This window comes from Otolemur garnettii, unplaced genomic scaffold, assembly GCF_000181295.1.
Source record: "Otolemur garnettii isolate 467f Iridium unplaced genomic scaffold, OtoGar3 scaffold00007, whole genome shotgun sequence".
NCBI lineage: Eukaryota > Metazoa > Chordata > Mammalia > Primates > Galagidae > Otolemur > Otolemur garnettii.
Genome location: NW_003852402.1, coordinates 10,689,076 through 10,705,610, shown reverse-complemented (window position 1 = coordinate 10,705,610; position 16,535 = coordinate 10,689,076). Strand labels below are relative to the sequence as shown.

Below are 16,535 nucleotides of genomic sequence, written 5' to 3'. Positions count from 1 at the left end.
TGCAACCTCTGAGAAAGGTGCTTTCACCATCCCCATCTTACAGGTGAGGAAACTGAGGCACAGGAGGTTGGGTTGTGTGCCACAGTCAATGCCATAAGTGGTGGGACCACTTGCTCTTAATTCTTCCCAGCCCTGTGTGGCCTCATGGCCTCACCTAATGCGTGCCTGGCCCTTGATTAGCATGTCACAGTCATCATCTAGTATAACCCTGCCACACCCATTCTACAGATGAAGAAACCAAGCTGAGTAAAGGGAGGTCACATGCAAGATGCCAGTTTCCTTGTCCGTGCCTTAGTTCCCCCATTTTAAAAATGGCATCAGAAGCCCACGGGGTCCCCTCCCATTCTTTGAGTCTGAGGTTCTAGCATGGGCTGATCGGGGCCAGGGACAACTCACCCCAAGGCGTAGACAGAGCTGGAGTTGTAGTAAGTTCCCAGGCGGGTGCTGGCAAGGAGCTCCTTGAGCTGTGAGGAGGGAAGACAGAGCCCCCTGGGGACTCTGCACGGGGCAGATAGCACCAGCTTCCTACCTTTGCTCCCGTGGTAACCCTGCTTAACACAGGAGCCTAAGGGTGGAGAGGCCTGCTCATGGTCAGTCAGTAATCAGTGCCCAGCCAGGGGACAAACCTCACACCCCGCCCACCTTTTTCTCCTTCCCCCACACCTGGCTCTCGCCTCCACCAGAACCCCAGTGTCCTCTTTGCCCCTTGTCAAGGTCACTCCCCAACTCTGAGTAGCCCTGCTGGGCTCCTGGGTCCCCTCTGCCCCTCCTCCCAGCAGCCTGGGACACACAGCTCCTGCTCCGATGGGGATCTCAGCTGATTAGAGTATTTGCACACTTCCAACTACAGCACCAAGGTGGGCAGGGGCTCCTGAGCCCTTTGAATGGCATGGAAATAATGGCCATGTTATCTCAATTTCATACCAACCCTGGAAGAGTCTCAAGCTGCCCCCCTCGGTAGAGTGGTGTGGCGTCACAGCTCACAGCAACCTCACCTCCAACTCTTGGGCTTAAGTGATTCTCTTGCCTCAACCTCCCAAGTAGCTGGGACTACAGGTGCCCGCCACAATGCCCGCCTATTTTTGTTGTTGTTGTTTCAGTTATCGTTGTTGTTTTAGCTGGCCCGGGCTGGGTTTGAACCCACCAGCCTTGGTGTATACGGCTGTGCCCTACCCACAGGCGCCTCCTGGCCAACACAGGCTGTTAAGGCATGGGTTTGAGGGGCTGGGAATCTGAGGCTTAGCTCAAGAGAGCACCCTGTGAAACGGCATGGGACAGTCTCAGAACTGGCTCCCACCAGGGCCAAGGAACTTGGGGTATTTATCCACCCATTACCACTGAGAGGTGCCACTGACAATAACTCCCTGGCACTCTGGCCTACCCTGCTGGCAGGGGTCCTGTGGCCTAAGTGGAAGGTGCTAGCAGCAGACCAGCCCCATGCACTGAGCTGTTGCCCAGTGAGGGAAGGGCAGGTGGGGCTCCTAGAGCAGCAACTACTCTGTGGCCTTCCCTAAAGGCCACACATTCTCTGCCCTAGTAAGAGGTACTGGCAAGCACCCACTGACTTTCCTGCCACTCTAGACCACATCCCTTTGCTGGCACACAGAACAGGCCATGCTCCCAGAGTGTGCTCCAGATGGACTGCCCATTGGCTTGACCTGACTGGACCCCTCCCCCTCCCTTCTTGCTCCCTCATTTCCTGCATCTCATCTCTAAAATCCTTTCCTACCATCTTCTGGGCTTTGGCAGTTTCGCTGCGAAAGGCACTGGACTCCCGGTGGGCGAAATCCTGGGAGAAGTGGCGATTGAGCACGCGGAGGCTGCCAGCGTACACCTGGCTGACTGTGACCTCTGCCTTGTACCCTGCCCAGGAAGAATACAGCAAGGTTAACCGAGGAGGCAGGTGAGAAAGGCTCCTGCTTCTCCCATGCCTTCTCCTGCCACCCCCAAGCTCCGTGACTCAGCCTCCATCATCATCATCATCATCTTTGTCATTGGTATTTGCATCATGGCCATCCAAAGTTTCTTGGATGACAAACTGGCTGTAAGGTGCCAGGGAGGAGAGAGGCCCATAGACGATGGTGGCTCACAGGTTCACAGTGAAAGACTTTTGCACAGTGACCAGTGCAGGACATGAATGGCAGGCAGTCCAGGGAACCCATACAGACCCAGAAGGCCAAGGTTGTGGGTCAGCATCTCTATGCAGCCTTCCATTCACCAGGTTGTCTGGTATGAGCTGAGCGCACACTATGTGGGGTGCACTAGTTGATCCTTATTCTAGTAACCCCCCAGCATGTGAGATCCATGAGGAGGGCCACCAAGGAGAGCACAGGGCGCTATTAAGGAGACATGACAAAGAAACCCAGCAGGCAAGAATGACCCTCCAGCTGAGATGCAAGGTCTGGGCGACCATATGGAAAAGACAAGGGAGAAGGAAGTAACTTTAAGGCCAAAGGGTCAGAATGTGTGAAGGCCCGAGGCACAGGGGCCCGGTGAACAGGGGGCTCACAGTTGGTGTGACTGGAGCAATCAGAGAAGGGGAGGGACAAGAGAGGCTGGGGCACCAGCAAGGCAGGTTTTAGTCTTTATCTGATGAATAAAGGAAACCGCGAAAAATTGAAAGATCAGGGATGATGTCATCAGATTTCTGATTCACCAAGACCATTTTGACTGATGGAAGACAGCAGATTCACAGCCCTGGGTTATACCCCTATTCATTCATTTATTCTTTTACTCAACATTTATTGAGGACCTCCTGTGTGTAGGGACTGGTCTAAAGCATGTGTGAATATATCCAAATAACAGTGACAGAACAACACTGCTCTCCCTCAAGTTCAAGTCCAGTGAGGAAGACACAATGAAAAGCATGCTCAGTTTGTACAGGTAGAGCCAGCAAGTGCCGTGGAAACCAGGGGCTGGAGTGGTGGGAGAGCAATGTGGTGGCCAGGGATGAAGGTAGTGTCTATCTTTGCAAGTGCAAAGGCCCTGAGGTGGGGGGCTGTGCTGTGTTTGAAGAGCAGTGAAGAGTGAGAGCAGGGGGAGCTGAGAAAGGGAAGGGAAGGGCACAGCCACGGAGGCATGGCAGCCCTGGGAGGACTTGGGCTTTTACCCTGAGTGAGGATGGGAGTCTCAAGAGTTTTAAGCAGAAGAGTTAGATGACTAGCTTTGCTTTATGAAATGGTCCCTTTGCTGTTACACAGAGCAAGGCTCTAGGGAAGCCAAGCCAGTGGCAGGGAGGGCTGCGGGAAGGTGACTGCAGTCATCAGGTGAGAGTTCAGCAGCAGGAGCACAGCCTGGTCCCAGTGGGGGAAGCTGCTAGTTCACATTGCTCCCAAAGTGACTCCTCTACCCCTGATCCCTGGCCAGGAGGTGGGGTGGGAGTGGGGGGGTGTCGGCTTCCCCCAGCTGAGGTTAGGGAGCACTCACCCATTGGGTCCTCCACCCCACAGAACTCCTGGCCTTCCAGGCCAGTGCCCTGTGCTTTACCCTAAGGTTAATTATCCCGCTACCCAAGGAGGCCTCCATAGCCCTGTGCTATTTGGGGCGCTGGCTTCCCGCCAGTGGTGAAATGCACACAGCATCTCCTCCCTGCCCGCGTTGCTCGGCTTTGAGTAGAATCTCTACGAGTCACTGCAAGTGGACCCATGTCCAACTTAGGCTTCCCAACAGCATCATGCCTGGAGGCTGGTTCCAGAGATCTCCCCACCCTGGCCCCCTTTGGAGCAGAGGCGCCTAGATAGATTTATCTCCACTGTTCCAAGGCTGATCCCTGGGTTCCTTTCAATAGGCCTGCAATTCCACAGGGAGACTCAGGCAGTAAGATTACCATCTAACTTGTGCAGAATGTTTAATGGGGTTAAATGTTTAATGGATTCTTGCTCATTTGGGCAAGTGGGGTTGTCCCTGCTGTGGTTTCCTAGTCCCTCAGCTTCCTCTATCCTAGCACATGCTGTGTGTTAGTATAATTGTCCTGTCTAACTCCACATCTATGTCACCAGGGCAGGGCTGGCCCCAGAATCTGGCACACAGGAAGTGCTCAGCACAGAATGAATGAATGGGTCTTCTACAGTGTGCAGGGAGCATTTTTACAGACACCATCTACTGTGGGTTTTCATTACTTCCCACTGCCAAGAGCTGAAGGAAAGAGATACTGTCGCCATTGGTTTCAAAGAAAGACAGCAAAGGCCCAAGACCATTTTATTCTATGACCCACCCATGGAAGGCTAGATGAATGGGTCCCCAGTGAGAGCCCATTTCTCCTGGGGCTCTAGGGACTGATTGAGGGCTGTGATATTGGGGAGGGAGGGCCAGGGTTAGAGACACAGGAGAGGCCCCCAAGGTCAGCTGCTCCCTAGTTCTCCCCTTCTTCCCCCATTCATGCTGGGCCCTGGATACCCAGAGCAGATAGAGCTGTAGTCCCCACCCTGGAGGAGCACCCAGGCTGGGCTCAGTGGGCAGAGGCACTAATTGACACCAGGCATCACCAGTGCCTCTGGGCCTCCTCCAGCTGAGTAGGGTGGCTCTGAGGGTCAGGGCAACCCAGAAGGACTGCAGGCAAGGGGAGAGGGCAGCATTCACACTACTTAGGCTTATTGGTTCACAAAAACTGGTGCTAAGAAAGCCCTCCTTTTCCAGCCTGCGGGGAGCTGCAGGGCACTTGGCCCAAGCAAGGAGCAGACCCCAGCCACAGGACCCGGAACAGAGTCCAGCAGCATTGTCACCTTGAGGGCCATGGGAGACTCAGAGAGAGGAAGTGTCTTGCCCAAGGTCACGCAGCAAGTTGCTAAGCATTGACAGACCACAGACCTAGGATCCACATCTGCCCTGCTGTGCCCTTCATGGCCTCTCCAACTCCCCCCACCAGGTGCCTCTCCTAGGGGGCCCACACCATTACCTAGGAAGTACCAGAGCAGCACTCCCACTGACACCAGCACGATCAGGGCCAGCCACAGGGGCGCCAGGCGGAGGTAGTTCTGGGCTTTTCTCTTGGTGTCCTCGGGGGCCTTGAATACCCTCTCTGGCTCTGCTTCCTCACCATCACCTCCATCGCTCTGCCCGCCAGCCACTTGGGGGGCTTCAGCCATGGGCATCCTAGCGGGAAAACAGATCAGAGTTGGAGACAGCCTCTGCATTTGCAAGGGAGCTTTGCTGAGCACCACCGGTGCACAGGAGCGAGGCAGCACCCTGCCTTTTGGAGTGGCAGGGTAATAACCCCAGGTGGCAGTGACAGTGGGCACTGAGCCAGCTCACAGAGGAGGAAAGCAAGTCTTAGAGCAGCTTGCACAGAGCTGGACTGAAGAAGCCCACCTTCATACCCTCTGTGCTCCCTACAGTCAGAGGACAGCAGGTTCAGTGCCTGAACCCATGAACGCCAAGCCCCAAGGCTGCACCTCACAGGACTACAGCTTCTCTTCCTCTCACTTTCCTTCCAGAGAGGGAATGCTTTTCTTTCCCTAAATCACCATCACGGCCAATGTCCTTAGCTACCAGAACCCGGAGCCAGCACTGTGCTGGGCCAGGGACTGCTTGCTTTAGGGTTACTGTCCCTGTCACCTCACTACTCTCTCAAAGTCTGGAGGAGCTGAGGAAGGGGACAAAATCTAACATTCATTTAATGCAATGGTTCTCAACCTGTGGATCGCAACCCCTTTGTAACAATGAAAATAGATGGCAGTGGCTCAGTGCCTGTGGTTCGAGCGGCTAAGGTGCCAGCCACATACACCTAAGGTGGTGGGTTTGAATCCAGCCCGGACCTGCCAAATAACAATGACGGCTGCAACCAAAAAAAATAAATAAATAAAATAACCGGGCGTTGTGGTGGGCGCCTGTGGCCCAGCTACTTGGGAGGCTGAGGCAGAAGACTCGCTTGAGCCCAGGAGTTAGAGGTTGTTGTGAGCTGTGATGCCACAGCACTCTACCAAGGGGGACAGCTTGAAGCTCTGTCTCAAAAAAAAAAAAAAAAAAAAAAAAGGTAATAGATGGCATTAGAAAGGTTGAGAACCACTGATTTAATGCCTTCACGAAACATTTCTCATTTAATCCTCAGGTCCTGGGAATTGGGGACCAATCCTGTGTGTTTTTCTTCCTGGGGCCCACTCTGTAAGGACATTTTCCACTCATTATCTCATTTAAATCTCTGCTTCCTCCTCGAAGTTCTGTCCCCATTGGACAGATAAGGAATCTGAGACCCAGAGGGCTGTAGCAACAATTTAGTCTAGGGTTTTCCTAGCCTCAGCTTCCCAATGCCATTTGAATATCTGGCGTTCACTATGGGCCACATTTTACAGATGAAAAAAATTGAAGCCCAAAGAGTCTAAGCCGCTTGCCCAAGGTCACACTGCAAGTAAGTGGTGGTTGAGTCCAGGTGCCTGACTCCCTGTTCTTTCCACTATTTTGGGATGCTACTTGAGCTGTTAATTAACAATTGGTGATTAAATAACAACTGAATGTCACCCTTCTCAGTGCTGGGGGCTGAAGCTCTGTGTCAGACCCATCTAAACAAACATCTGAATGTCTTTGTCCTCTGGGCAGGTTTGCCCACAGCACAGAGAAGGCCCTTCACCCACCCACCTACCACTCAGACATCCATAAATGCCACTGGCGCTTCCTTTGGGCTCATCTTGGGTTATTCCTGAAAATGTGGCTCCTTGGTGATGCTCAAAGTTCTCCCAGATGTGTGTGTGGGACCTCAGCCTTCCTCTGTCCTCCCTGCTCCCTGCAGCTCCTCCTGACACTGTTCTCAGCTAAGTTTCTCTGGCAGCTGGCCACAGGGACCCTCTTGAGTGGCTTCCAACAGACGCAAGGAATGGAGGACCTGCAGGGCATTCTCGCTAGGCAGGGCTGTCCTCTCCACCCTTTAGCTGTAGGATGGTCAGCCCTACATGTGGGATGGGCCCTACTGGCTTTTAGGGGGCCGGGCACTGGTAAATGTACTGCTGTGGGTGGGACAGCCTCACACACTACCCCAAATGTCCACAGTGTCCCTAGTGAGAAAGAGGCAAGAGACAGGTGAGTGACAGGAAGTACAGGGCTGCCTCTTTGTCCTGAGCTGGCCACCTGTGTCTGTGGTGGCTGTCCTCCACAACTTGACCAGAGTGGCTAGACTAGAGAGAACCCAGGTGGTGGGCCAGCTCTCACCCTCCCTCCACCCAAGGAGGCCACACCCCTCTTTAACTCTGAGTGTGGACCACAAAGGAGCTGTTTGGGGATGACTCCTAGGACCATGGGGACTCGGGAACAGAAGTCACAACACCTGACCATGATTTTGACTATTTCCAGTGCTTTATACACACTGCCATGTGAGCTTTGCACAGGGCCCACAGATTCTCTGGCTATTCCTGATTCAGATCTAGGACCATGAGGGCACCTTTCAGAGAGGCCATCAGAGCCAGAGCAAAGCCCTGGCAGGAGCTACTGTAACTGGGTGTCTCTGAGAGAGTGGAGGACTCTGGGAATCCCCTCCTCACATATAAACACTCACAGACTCACACACAGATGGCAGAGACACACCGAGGGCTACCCACACACATCTATTCATGACATAGAAACTCATGGATGCACACCTTCACTTCATGCATATGTGCATTCACACACACACACACGCCAACTGAGGCCCGTGAGCCCAGGGTTCCGTGCCAAGGTCAGTACATGGGTGCAGTGGGGAGCTCTGTGCCTGTCTCCCACAGCGGGAGGTCAGGGGAGAACCTGGGTATGGAGAGGGCAGCCTGTCTAGTCCTGTGGGGTGGGGGTAGGGTGCTCATCTGGCTAAATCAGGCCTCTCCCCTCCCCCTGTCCCTGCCGGCCTAAATCCTAGGCCATCCTGCAGCCAGCACCACCTCTACACACCTGGCCTTGCTCCACCATGTCTCCCCAGCCCAGCTCTGTAGACCCCTCACCTTCTGCTCATTGGTCACTCTCTGGCTGATGAGGTCCTGCAGATCTGGCCTCAGAGCAGAGGAAGTGGCTCAGTCCCCAGAGGCCAGGCCTAGCTCTCAGAGTGGACACAGTCACCAGGTCATCCATAGGTCCTGGTCCCCTGTCCTGGAGACCCCCCCACTTACCTTTGGGAGTGGCAGGTAGGTGCAGGGCCTGCACGCAGGCCTCAGGAGCCTCTGTTTGTCTAGGCCAAGGTCTCCCAACCCCCGCCTGGCCGGCCTGGGCTGGATCAATGGCCTGGAGCCATGGCCGGGGTGTCTGGCCCTTGTCCCCTGTGGCCTGTGGCCCCAGGCTCCATGGGCTTCCTGCTGGATCCAGGACAGCACTGTGACTGAGCACACGTAAACAGGCCAGAGGCAGGAGATAGGCAGTGCCCGCCCCGTGGCACCCCGGAGGCTGGCGGGCAGGTGCAGGAGACCTGAGCTCTCCCCCGGGGCCGTTGCCTGGTGACATTCCTGCCTGGTTACAGCCCCCGGTCCCTGAGAGCATGAGGTGGGGGAGGCCAGGACTGGGGGCTGTGCAGAGGCCCACGCAGGTAAGAGCAGGGACTCATGTCCTGTGCTTACCTGGACAGATGAGACCAGAGGAGCCATGGGCCCAAGAGAGAAAAGAGGCTGGGCTCATGCAGTCTGGGGACTGAAGAGGAGAAAGTGGAGGTGGGGGTGGAGCTTGCCACCATTCTCAATTTAGCTGGGAATGATTTGAATTCCTACCTGATCCTTACAGTGGCCCTTGACCACCTGTGGCTCTCGGGCACTCAGGCTGTGGCTGCACAGGTGAGATGCACCCCAGGCTTCCAGCACTGAGTGCAAACAAAGGATGTAAACATCACAAAAGTTTCTATATCCACTGTGGGTCCAAATGATAACATTTAGGCTGTCTTGGGGTGAATAACATTATTAAAATGAACTTCACCTGCTTTTTTTTGCAGGCTTTAAGTGACTACTAGAAAATTTACATTTCGAGTGTGGCTGACACTGTTGCTCTGTGGCAGTGCTGCTGCGGGGATGGGTGACCCGCGTGTGTGCCAAAGCATGGGCACCTGGGTTTCCTGGGGTGTGGATGGGTGTTTGGCTCAGTAAGGGGTTGACTTTCAATGAGTGTGTGTTACGAGGCCAGAATGTGGTGAGCGTGCCAGAGGCGCCATGTGCACGTGGCTTCCAGGTTGGGTGGGATATGTGTATGGTGTGTAGAGTGTGTCGTGTGTGTGAGGCATGTACGGAGCGAGGTGGAGTGTGTGTGTGTGGACTGCCCATGTGTGTGCAGCGTGGGGGCTGGGGTGTGCACAATGTAAGAGGTGTGTGAGGACATATGGTGTGGAATGAGGCATGTGCATGTGTGCGTATGAATGTGTGTGTACATGCTCACAATGTGGAGGGGATGTGTGTGTGGAGTGTGAGGCATGCGTGAAGCATGAGGTATGCATGGAGCATGAAGTGTGTACAGAACATGAGGCATGTGTGGAGTGTGAGGTGTATGGATATGAGGTGTGTGGCGTCTGAGATGTATGTGGAGCAGGAGGCGTGTGTGGAGGGAGTACGGGGCATGTGTGGAGTGTCGGGTGGGTACAGAGCATGAGGCGTGTGTGCAGAGTGAGGCATGTGTGAAATGTGAGGCATGCATGGAGTGTGAGGTATGTGGAGTGTGAGGTGTGTGGAGTGAGGTGTGTGGAGTGTGAGGTGTGTGGAGTGCGAGGCATGTGTGGAATGTGAGGTGTGTGTGGAGTGTGGGTGCCTCTGGGTGGGACAGGTTGGGGTTTGGGGTGTGCTCTGTGGGGAAGCTCATGCCCTCTGCGATGCCAGCGGGGTTGTCAGTGTAGGAAACTGGGCAGGTTCCCTGACTTGTGAGTTGTTTCCTCATCTGGAAAATGTGGAGAATTAGGCCCTACTTGAGAACAAGAAAAGGTGAGCGTGAAGGCCCAGTACTGTGCGAGGTGCCTAGCAGAGTATCCTCTGGTCACAGGGTGACACCCTGGACATTGAGGCCAGGTCAGAGTGTGCACTGGAGACCAGGTAGAGCCTGGAGACCAGGCTGCGTGAGCGATGCCTCCCTGTGCGGCTCTTCAACTCTGTTTCAGGCACTCACTCTCTGGCATGTAATTTCTGCATTTCTGCACGTGTGGGTGTGGGTGCACGTGTGTCCTGAGGTGTGGAGGCGCATGCCCACCACATCTGCCCACGAGCTTGGCACAGCAGCATCCCCGCAAGGACAGGGGCTGGGCAGGGCAAGGGGCACACACACCATGGGGCTGCTTAGGATCCTGGATGGGGGATGCCTTCCTCTCCTTCTCCTGTTCTTCAGCCCTGCCCATGGGTCTGACCCTGACCTGTGATCTTACCCCATGTCCCTCACTTCATCCCCTTATGATTTTCCCTCATCCTCCAAGCTGCCCTCTTCTCAGGCCTTGGCCCCCACCTTGCAAACTTTCCAAGGGACAGGTGCTTGGGACGGAGCAGCGACAATGTGTGTGGGGGGCCAAGACACCCAAAGCCCTGCTCTGTGTCCCACCTTGTCCTTTGCAAGGCCAAGAGGCCCAGGCCCCTGCTGGAGCCACCTGGTAGCTGGACGGTCTGAAGAGTGGGTCTTGCACAATCAGTGTCCTCTGTACTGACACTACCTGATTGATCAGCCATGGCCTGGGGGAGGGGCCTGCCAGGGAGCAGCAAAATGCTGAGGGAGTGTTTGAAAGCTCAGGCCGAGGGTCCCAGGGTCCCAGGGAGCTATGTGTGGGGAGGCATCAGGGCTTCCCTCTGTCAACAAGGGTAAGTGTAGGAGCTCGATGCTCTCGTCCCGCAGTAGAGGGACAAGTTTACACACAGCTTTGCTGTTTCCTAGGAATCTGTGGGTCACGCCAATACTGGGCCTCAGCCTCCTTGGGCCCCAGAGACAGAGAAACCACCTGGAGGCCTGCTGAGGTGAGGCTTGGAGGCCAGGGGGGCACAGTAGGCTTGACCCAGCAGGACAAGGAAGAGACCAGCTGGCATCTGCCCACCATACCCAGAGATCCAGCTTAGAGTCACAGGACCTGGCTGAAATCCCAGTCCCTCCTGCTAGTGGCCCGGAAAGACGTCCCCAGGCTGCCACAGGATGATAAAGCTGGGCTCTTGGTGGGAGGAAGACATAGGGTGGGCCCCTAATCAAATATGACTGTGTCTTTAAAAAAAAGGACGTTTGGCGACAGAAACACACATGTGCACAGGGAGAATGCCATGGGAACGTGAAGGCAGAGAGCGGTGATACTTCCACAAGCCAAGGAACCCCAAAGATTGCCATCAAACCACAGACACTGAGGAACTACCTTGATCTTGGACTTCCAGCCTCCAGAACTGTGAGATGATAAATTCCAGCTGTTTAAGCCTCCCTGTTGGTGGCACTTTGTTGTGGCAGCCCTGGCCAACTAACACAACACTCATTGAACTGGTGCCAGGTGGATGTTGTAGAGAACCTGTTTGTGTGTTCACCTTCCTCCCAGGGCCCTGCACACAGTAGGCATTTGCATTTACTCATTGTCCACTGAAGAGACTGAAGACCCAGATGTCTGCATTTTTTAAATCAGAGACCTTCAGGTAATAGGATGGAGTGGAATAAGATAGGACCTCATGCACCATGGGGCTGGAGGGCACCTCTCTGAGTTCAAGGACGGCCCTGTCTGTAGACCTCCAAAAACCCAGCCTGTAGGTACAGCACCCTTCCCCTGCACCAAGTCACAGCACTTATTCTCTGAAATCATCCAGCTTAGTGGTCTACTCCCTTCCCTTCTGCTGTCCCCACCCTCTTTAGACTGTGAGCCCCCTGAAGTCAAGGCCTTGTCTGTCTTGCCCTTCGTTAGATCCCAGCCTAGAACAGTGCCTGGCACACAGGAGAATAAATATTTGTTGAGTGACCAAATGACAGTTACTACGAACTCCTTCGATGACAACTCAGGAAGGATTTTTAGAGTGGGGCCCTTCACAAACATATCCAATCACATAGGTGCCTCAAGTCAGGCTTTAGAGTGGGAAGTCAGGCTTTAGAGTGGGAATATATGTCTCCACTCAGCAGAAGACGAGACCGAGGGTCCGAGAGGAGACGTTGACTTTCTCCAGGTCCCACTGCAGGAAGAACAGAGCCTCTGGCCTGCTGTCTTTGATGGGGAATGTTGTGGTTTCCAAATTATCACAAACCAGTGGCTTAAAACAACAAAAATTTATTCTCCGACAGCTCTGGGGCCAGATGTCTGCAATCAAAGTGTTGGCAGGTTCATTCCCTCCCTGAAGGCTCTGGGAAAGAATCCTTCCTGGCCTCTCCCTGCCTTCCAGTCATTCTGGAGGTCCTTGGTGATTCCTGGCTCAGAGATGCGTCACTCCAATCTCTGCCTCTGTTGTCACATCGCCATGAGGACTTTTTCCTGCCTCCTGCTTCATTTTTACACCCAAATATTCATGGCAACTTTGTTCACAATTCTCAAAAGTTGGAAACAACTCAAATGTTTATCAACTGGGGAGTGGACAAATAAATCGTGGTACATGCGTAAATAAACAACTACTCCACAATAAAAAGCGATGAATTACTAATACATAAAACAGCACAGATGAATCTCAGCAGTATTACACCAAGTGAAAGAAGCCAGGCACAAAAAGCTTCATAATATATGATTCCATTTATATAACATTTTAGATGTGGCAAAAGCAGAGGAGAAGAAACAGGATCAGTGATTGCCAGTGGCTGGGGACAGGAGGAGGGGACTGACAGCAAAGGAGCTCAGAACTTCCTGTGGTGATGGAACGATTCTACATTTGATCATAGTAGTGGTGACATGATGGTATTCATAGAAACGGAGCCTTAGAGGGATGAATTTCACTTAGATAAATTATACCTGAACAAATATATATATATATACACACATATATATATATAACATAAAAATCCCTCTCAAATAATAATAATAGTCCCTTTTCTCTTCCATTGCCAGAGGAGTTAGCATAGCAGCGAAGGTGACGGGGTGAGGAGTTGAAGAATCATCAGAGGTGGGGTGTAGTGGCTCACACCTGTAACCCTGGCCCTAAGGGAGACCAAGGCTGGAAGATCTTCTGAGGCCAGTTCAAGACCAGCCTGGGCAACATAGGGAGACCTATTCTCTACTGAGAATTTTAAAATTTAGCTGAGCATGGTGGCATGTGCCTGCAGTCCCCACTACTTGGGAGGTTCCTCCCTTAGAGCCTTCAGACAGAGGTCATGGCCATGCTGACAGCTTGATTTTGGACTTCTAGCCTCCAGAACTCGGGGAGAATAAATATCTGTTGTTTTAAGTCTCCTTGTTGGTTAAAGCAGGTCTGGGAAGCTAATGACCCATCCTGGAACCTAAAAGAGCTCATCCTTCCAGACACTGTCTAGACAGCGTCTGGCTGGGATGCTCAGAGCCTACCCCCTCACCTTCTCACCACAAACCCCGGGCCTCCCCAGAGGGTTTCAGAGACAGAGAGAGAGAGACTCAGCTTAGCAAAGAGCCTTCTCCAGAGTGGGCTGGACTCTCCCCACCCAAGATGAAGAGGTGAATGTGACATTATTTGGAAATAAGGTCTTTGCAGATATGAGCAAGTTAAGACGAGGTTATATTGGGTTAGGGTAGACCCTAAATTCAGTATGACTAGTGTCTGTTTTATTTTATTTTATTTTATTTTTGAGACAGAGTCTCACTATGTCACCCTCAGTGAGGGCTGTGGCATCACAGCTCACAGCAACCTTCAACTCTTGGGCTTAAGCGATCTTGCCTCAGCCTCCCAAGTAGCTGGGAGTAAGGCACCTGCCACAATGCCTGGCTATTTTTTTATTGCAGTTGTCATTGTTGTTTAGCTGGCCCAGGCTGGGTTTGAACCCACCAACTCCTGTGTATGTGGCTGGCTCTGTAACCACTGTGCTATGGGTGCCAAGCCATGACTAGTGTCTTTAAAAAAGGAAAGAAACTGGACACGGAGACACAGACACACAGAGACTTCAACATTTCATTTGGGGGGACAAAATTCAACCTTTAACAGATGGGGCGAGGAGGCAGCAGAAGGCTGGCTGTTGACAATGATGCGGACCAGTGTTCCAAAGTATCCATGTGGCCCTGAGTCCCCAAGTCACCTCTCTACACCTGAGCTGCTGCCACAGAAACACAGGTGTGACCTGCGCCCTTCCTCCTTCAGGTCTTGGGAACCTGAAGTGCCCAGTGGAAGGAAAGGACTCACAGCCAAGCTGCTCACTGGGAACATCTTTCCCAAGGCCGCCTAGCCAGGGTCCCGTGGGCCACTCTGTCACCTCTGTCCAATGCACGCCACATGCACTGCAACTTGCTTGCTCACCCAGTAAAGTGGTGTCAGACCTCAACACGGCCACACAAAAAGAACAAGAAACACACTGAAAAGGAAAAATAACAAGGCTCAGTCGCTCCTCTGGAAGAAAGCAGCCAAGCCGGGGAGATAGATTGGGACAGGAATCAGGTCCCCCCGTCTCCCAGCCCTCAGGGCTCCTTAGCAATACTTAGCAATGCCTCTTAGGTGCTTTAAGAAGCAGGAATGCATCAGAGTGGCCTGTGATCGACTCAAGTGTAAGACTTTTCAGGAGTCAATCCCTCGGTGGCCCACCTTCCTCCATGAACAGGGACTCAAGGTCCCTAAGGGTCCTCTAGACCATAAAATGCTATGACTACCTAAGCAGGCCCAGGACAGGCCTCACCCAGGTGAGAAAAATGGTCATTTCTCCCCATTTGACAGGTGAGAAATTGGAGGCTCAGAGAGTGGTGTGATCAGCTCGAGGTCATGCAACCAAGACACACTGAGAGCTGGAATTCAAACCCAGGCCCTTTGACTTCAGAGCTGGTGGCCCTTTCCCAGTGCCACCCTCTCCTGTCTGTGTGTCCCTCCCTCCTTCCCTCTCCACCACGTCTGCCCCAGCCCAGGTTCCTGGAATCCTGCCTCTGTCTGAAGGTGCCACTGGGACAAACTCACAGGCCCCTCCCCTGCCCCCTTTCTGCTTCCCCAGACAGGCGGTCAGGGATGCGGAATCTCATCAGGGGTTGGGGTTTGAGAGGTGCCACCTCAAACCACATCCGGGTCACGGAATGGAAACTGCATGTGTCACTCAGTCTGACCTTCTTCTCCACTGCCGTGTCCCAGCAGGAGAGGCTCCTGGAATAGAGGGGCAGACTGAGACTCAGAGAGGGAGTGGAGACTACCCGAGGTAGTGACTACCCAAGTGACCTGATTCCCAGTCCCATGCTCTTCTCAGTATACTACCCAAAAATCAATTCTAAAAACGAAAATAAAAGAACAATATCATTACCATACACACAGGCCTTAGGCGGAGAGTTAATAAAAATTTCCAAAGGACATAAAATTACAATTTTTAACTTTTTTTTTCTTCCAAATGTTGCACGCACAGCCCTTGCTGCAGACAGGCCAGTTTGCAGGTCTGGCTCTTGCCCTTGAAGGGATCCCTGTCCAAGATCACAGGCACCCAGGGTTCTCCATGGAGGCTCATTCCTGTTGCCCTTTTACAGGAAGCCCCAGCACTTACTCGAGTCTCCCTGAATTCCTCTCTTATCCCTATAAGCTGTGTCATCAGCCTCTGTTGTCTTGGTACACAGAGAGGGCTCCTGATGCCACTGGCTTCTGTCCCTTCTTCTGCCCATGGTGGCTTCTCAGAACCTGTAACTGTCCTCTTCCCTCTGTCCTTCCTCCTTTTCTTCTCTCCTTCCTTCTCTTCACCTGTTTACCACCCCACATATACATTCAATGAACAGCCCGCGGCAGGTGCTGGCATTCGGGGATGGATGGATAACGGGTCATGAGGCTGAAGGCCGAGAGAGGGTCACAGCCAGGCTCAGAGAACAGGGGCCTGGGGGACAGAGCACCCAGCTCAGCTGGGCTCAGGAAGAAATAACCTTTACAACAAATCCAGTTGGATGGCTTTCTTTTTCTCTATCTAGTGTGCAGACACATTTCACTTGGCCCGCTTGTTTTCCATTTTTATAAAATTAGCAGCCAATATTTTAAAATAAGGATGCTTAAAAAACTAAAACTAAAATGAGGATGCTTTGCATAAACAAGTGGAATTTCCTGCTTCTCTTAAAAATTTAGAAGATCTGGCCTGCCTCCTAACATGGCAACAATCAGTGGTGGCTACCCTGGAGCAATTCCAGTTTGACACAGACCCCACCATTCCCTATTGTCACACTGGCTGGGTTACAAAGTGTTATGAAAGTCAGAAGCCTGGGTTTGAGTCCTGGCTCCGTGCATATTAGCCACATGACCTTGAACTACAGGTTATTTGATCTTGTTGTGTCTCCGTTTCCTCATAGAGACAAAAATCCTAGGTGGTGCTGTGGAAATCAAAAGAGACAACTTATGTGAGGAACTTAGAGCTGCATCTGCACCTACTAAGTCTTACTATGCATCGCTGTATTGTCATCACTGTTACTATTACTAACCCCCACCCGCTATTGGCATCTGGGTTTGGAATCCCAGCAGCAAAGTTTCATCAATAGTTTCACATTTGCAGAACTCACAAGCAATAGAATTCTCTTGCCAACATGTGTGTATTTTTTCCCCAGCTGTTTGCCCTGACCAGCGTCCTAGCAG

At 52.7% G+C, this 16,535-nt stretch overlaps 1 protein-coding gene and 1 long non-coding RNA gene across 7 annotated transcripts in view; one reads left to right on the top strand and one right to left on the bottom strand.

Annotated features, from left to right (window-relative positions):
* The window catches only part of TMPRSS6 (transmembrane protease, serine 6), a 33,816-nt gene extending 25,581 nt beyond the window's left edge, over positions 1-8,235 (bottom strand). The window contains exons 1-4 of one of the 3 annotated variants that reach the window (XM_012801258.2): positions 8,061-8,235; positions 4,895-5,091; positions 1,730-1,863; positions 397-464 (exon numbers count right to left, since the gene is read on the bottom strand). In XM_012801258.2, coding sequence (XP_012656712.1) covers positions 397-464; positions 1,730-1,863; positions 4,895-5,090 — 398 coding nt within the window. In that variant the 5' untranslated portion in view covers position 5,091; positions 8,061-8,235. Of the gene's footprint in view, positions 1-396; positions 465-1,729; positions 1,864-4,894; positions 5,092-7,895; positions 8,033-8,060 lie in introns of those variants that run through there. The other 2 variants (XM_023509321.1, XM_003783238.3) reach the window with 2 other exon arrangements.
* Positions 8,236-8,307: 72 nt separating this feature from the next.
* LOC111723013 lies at positions 8,308-12,467 on the top strand. 4 transcript variants are annotated; one of them, XR_002771634.1, is made up of 4 exons: positions 8,308-8,470; positions 10,771-10,850; positions 11,102-11,501; positions 12,136-12,467. It is a non-coding gene; the product is annotated as an uncharacterized LOC111723013 (long non-coding RNA). The 4 variants fall into 4 exon arrangements; XR_002771633.1 differs by lacking the exon at positions 10,771-10,850 and having other exon boundaries at positions 8,312-8,470; XR_002771632.1 differs by lacking the exon at positions 8,308-8,470 and having other exon boundaries at positions 9,668-10,850.
* Positions 12,468-16,535: the final 4,068 nt, after the last annotated feature.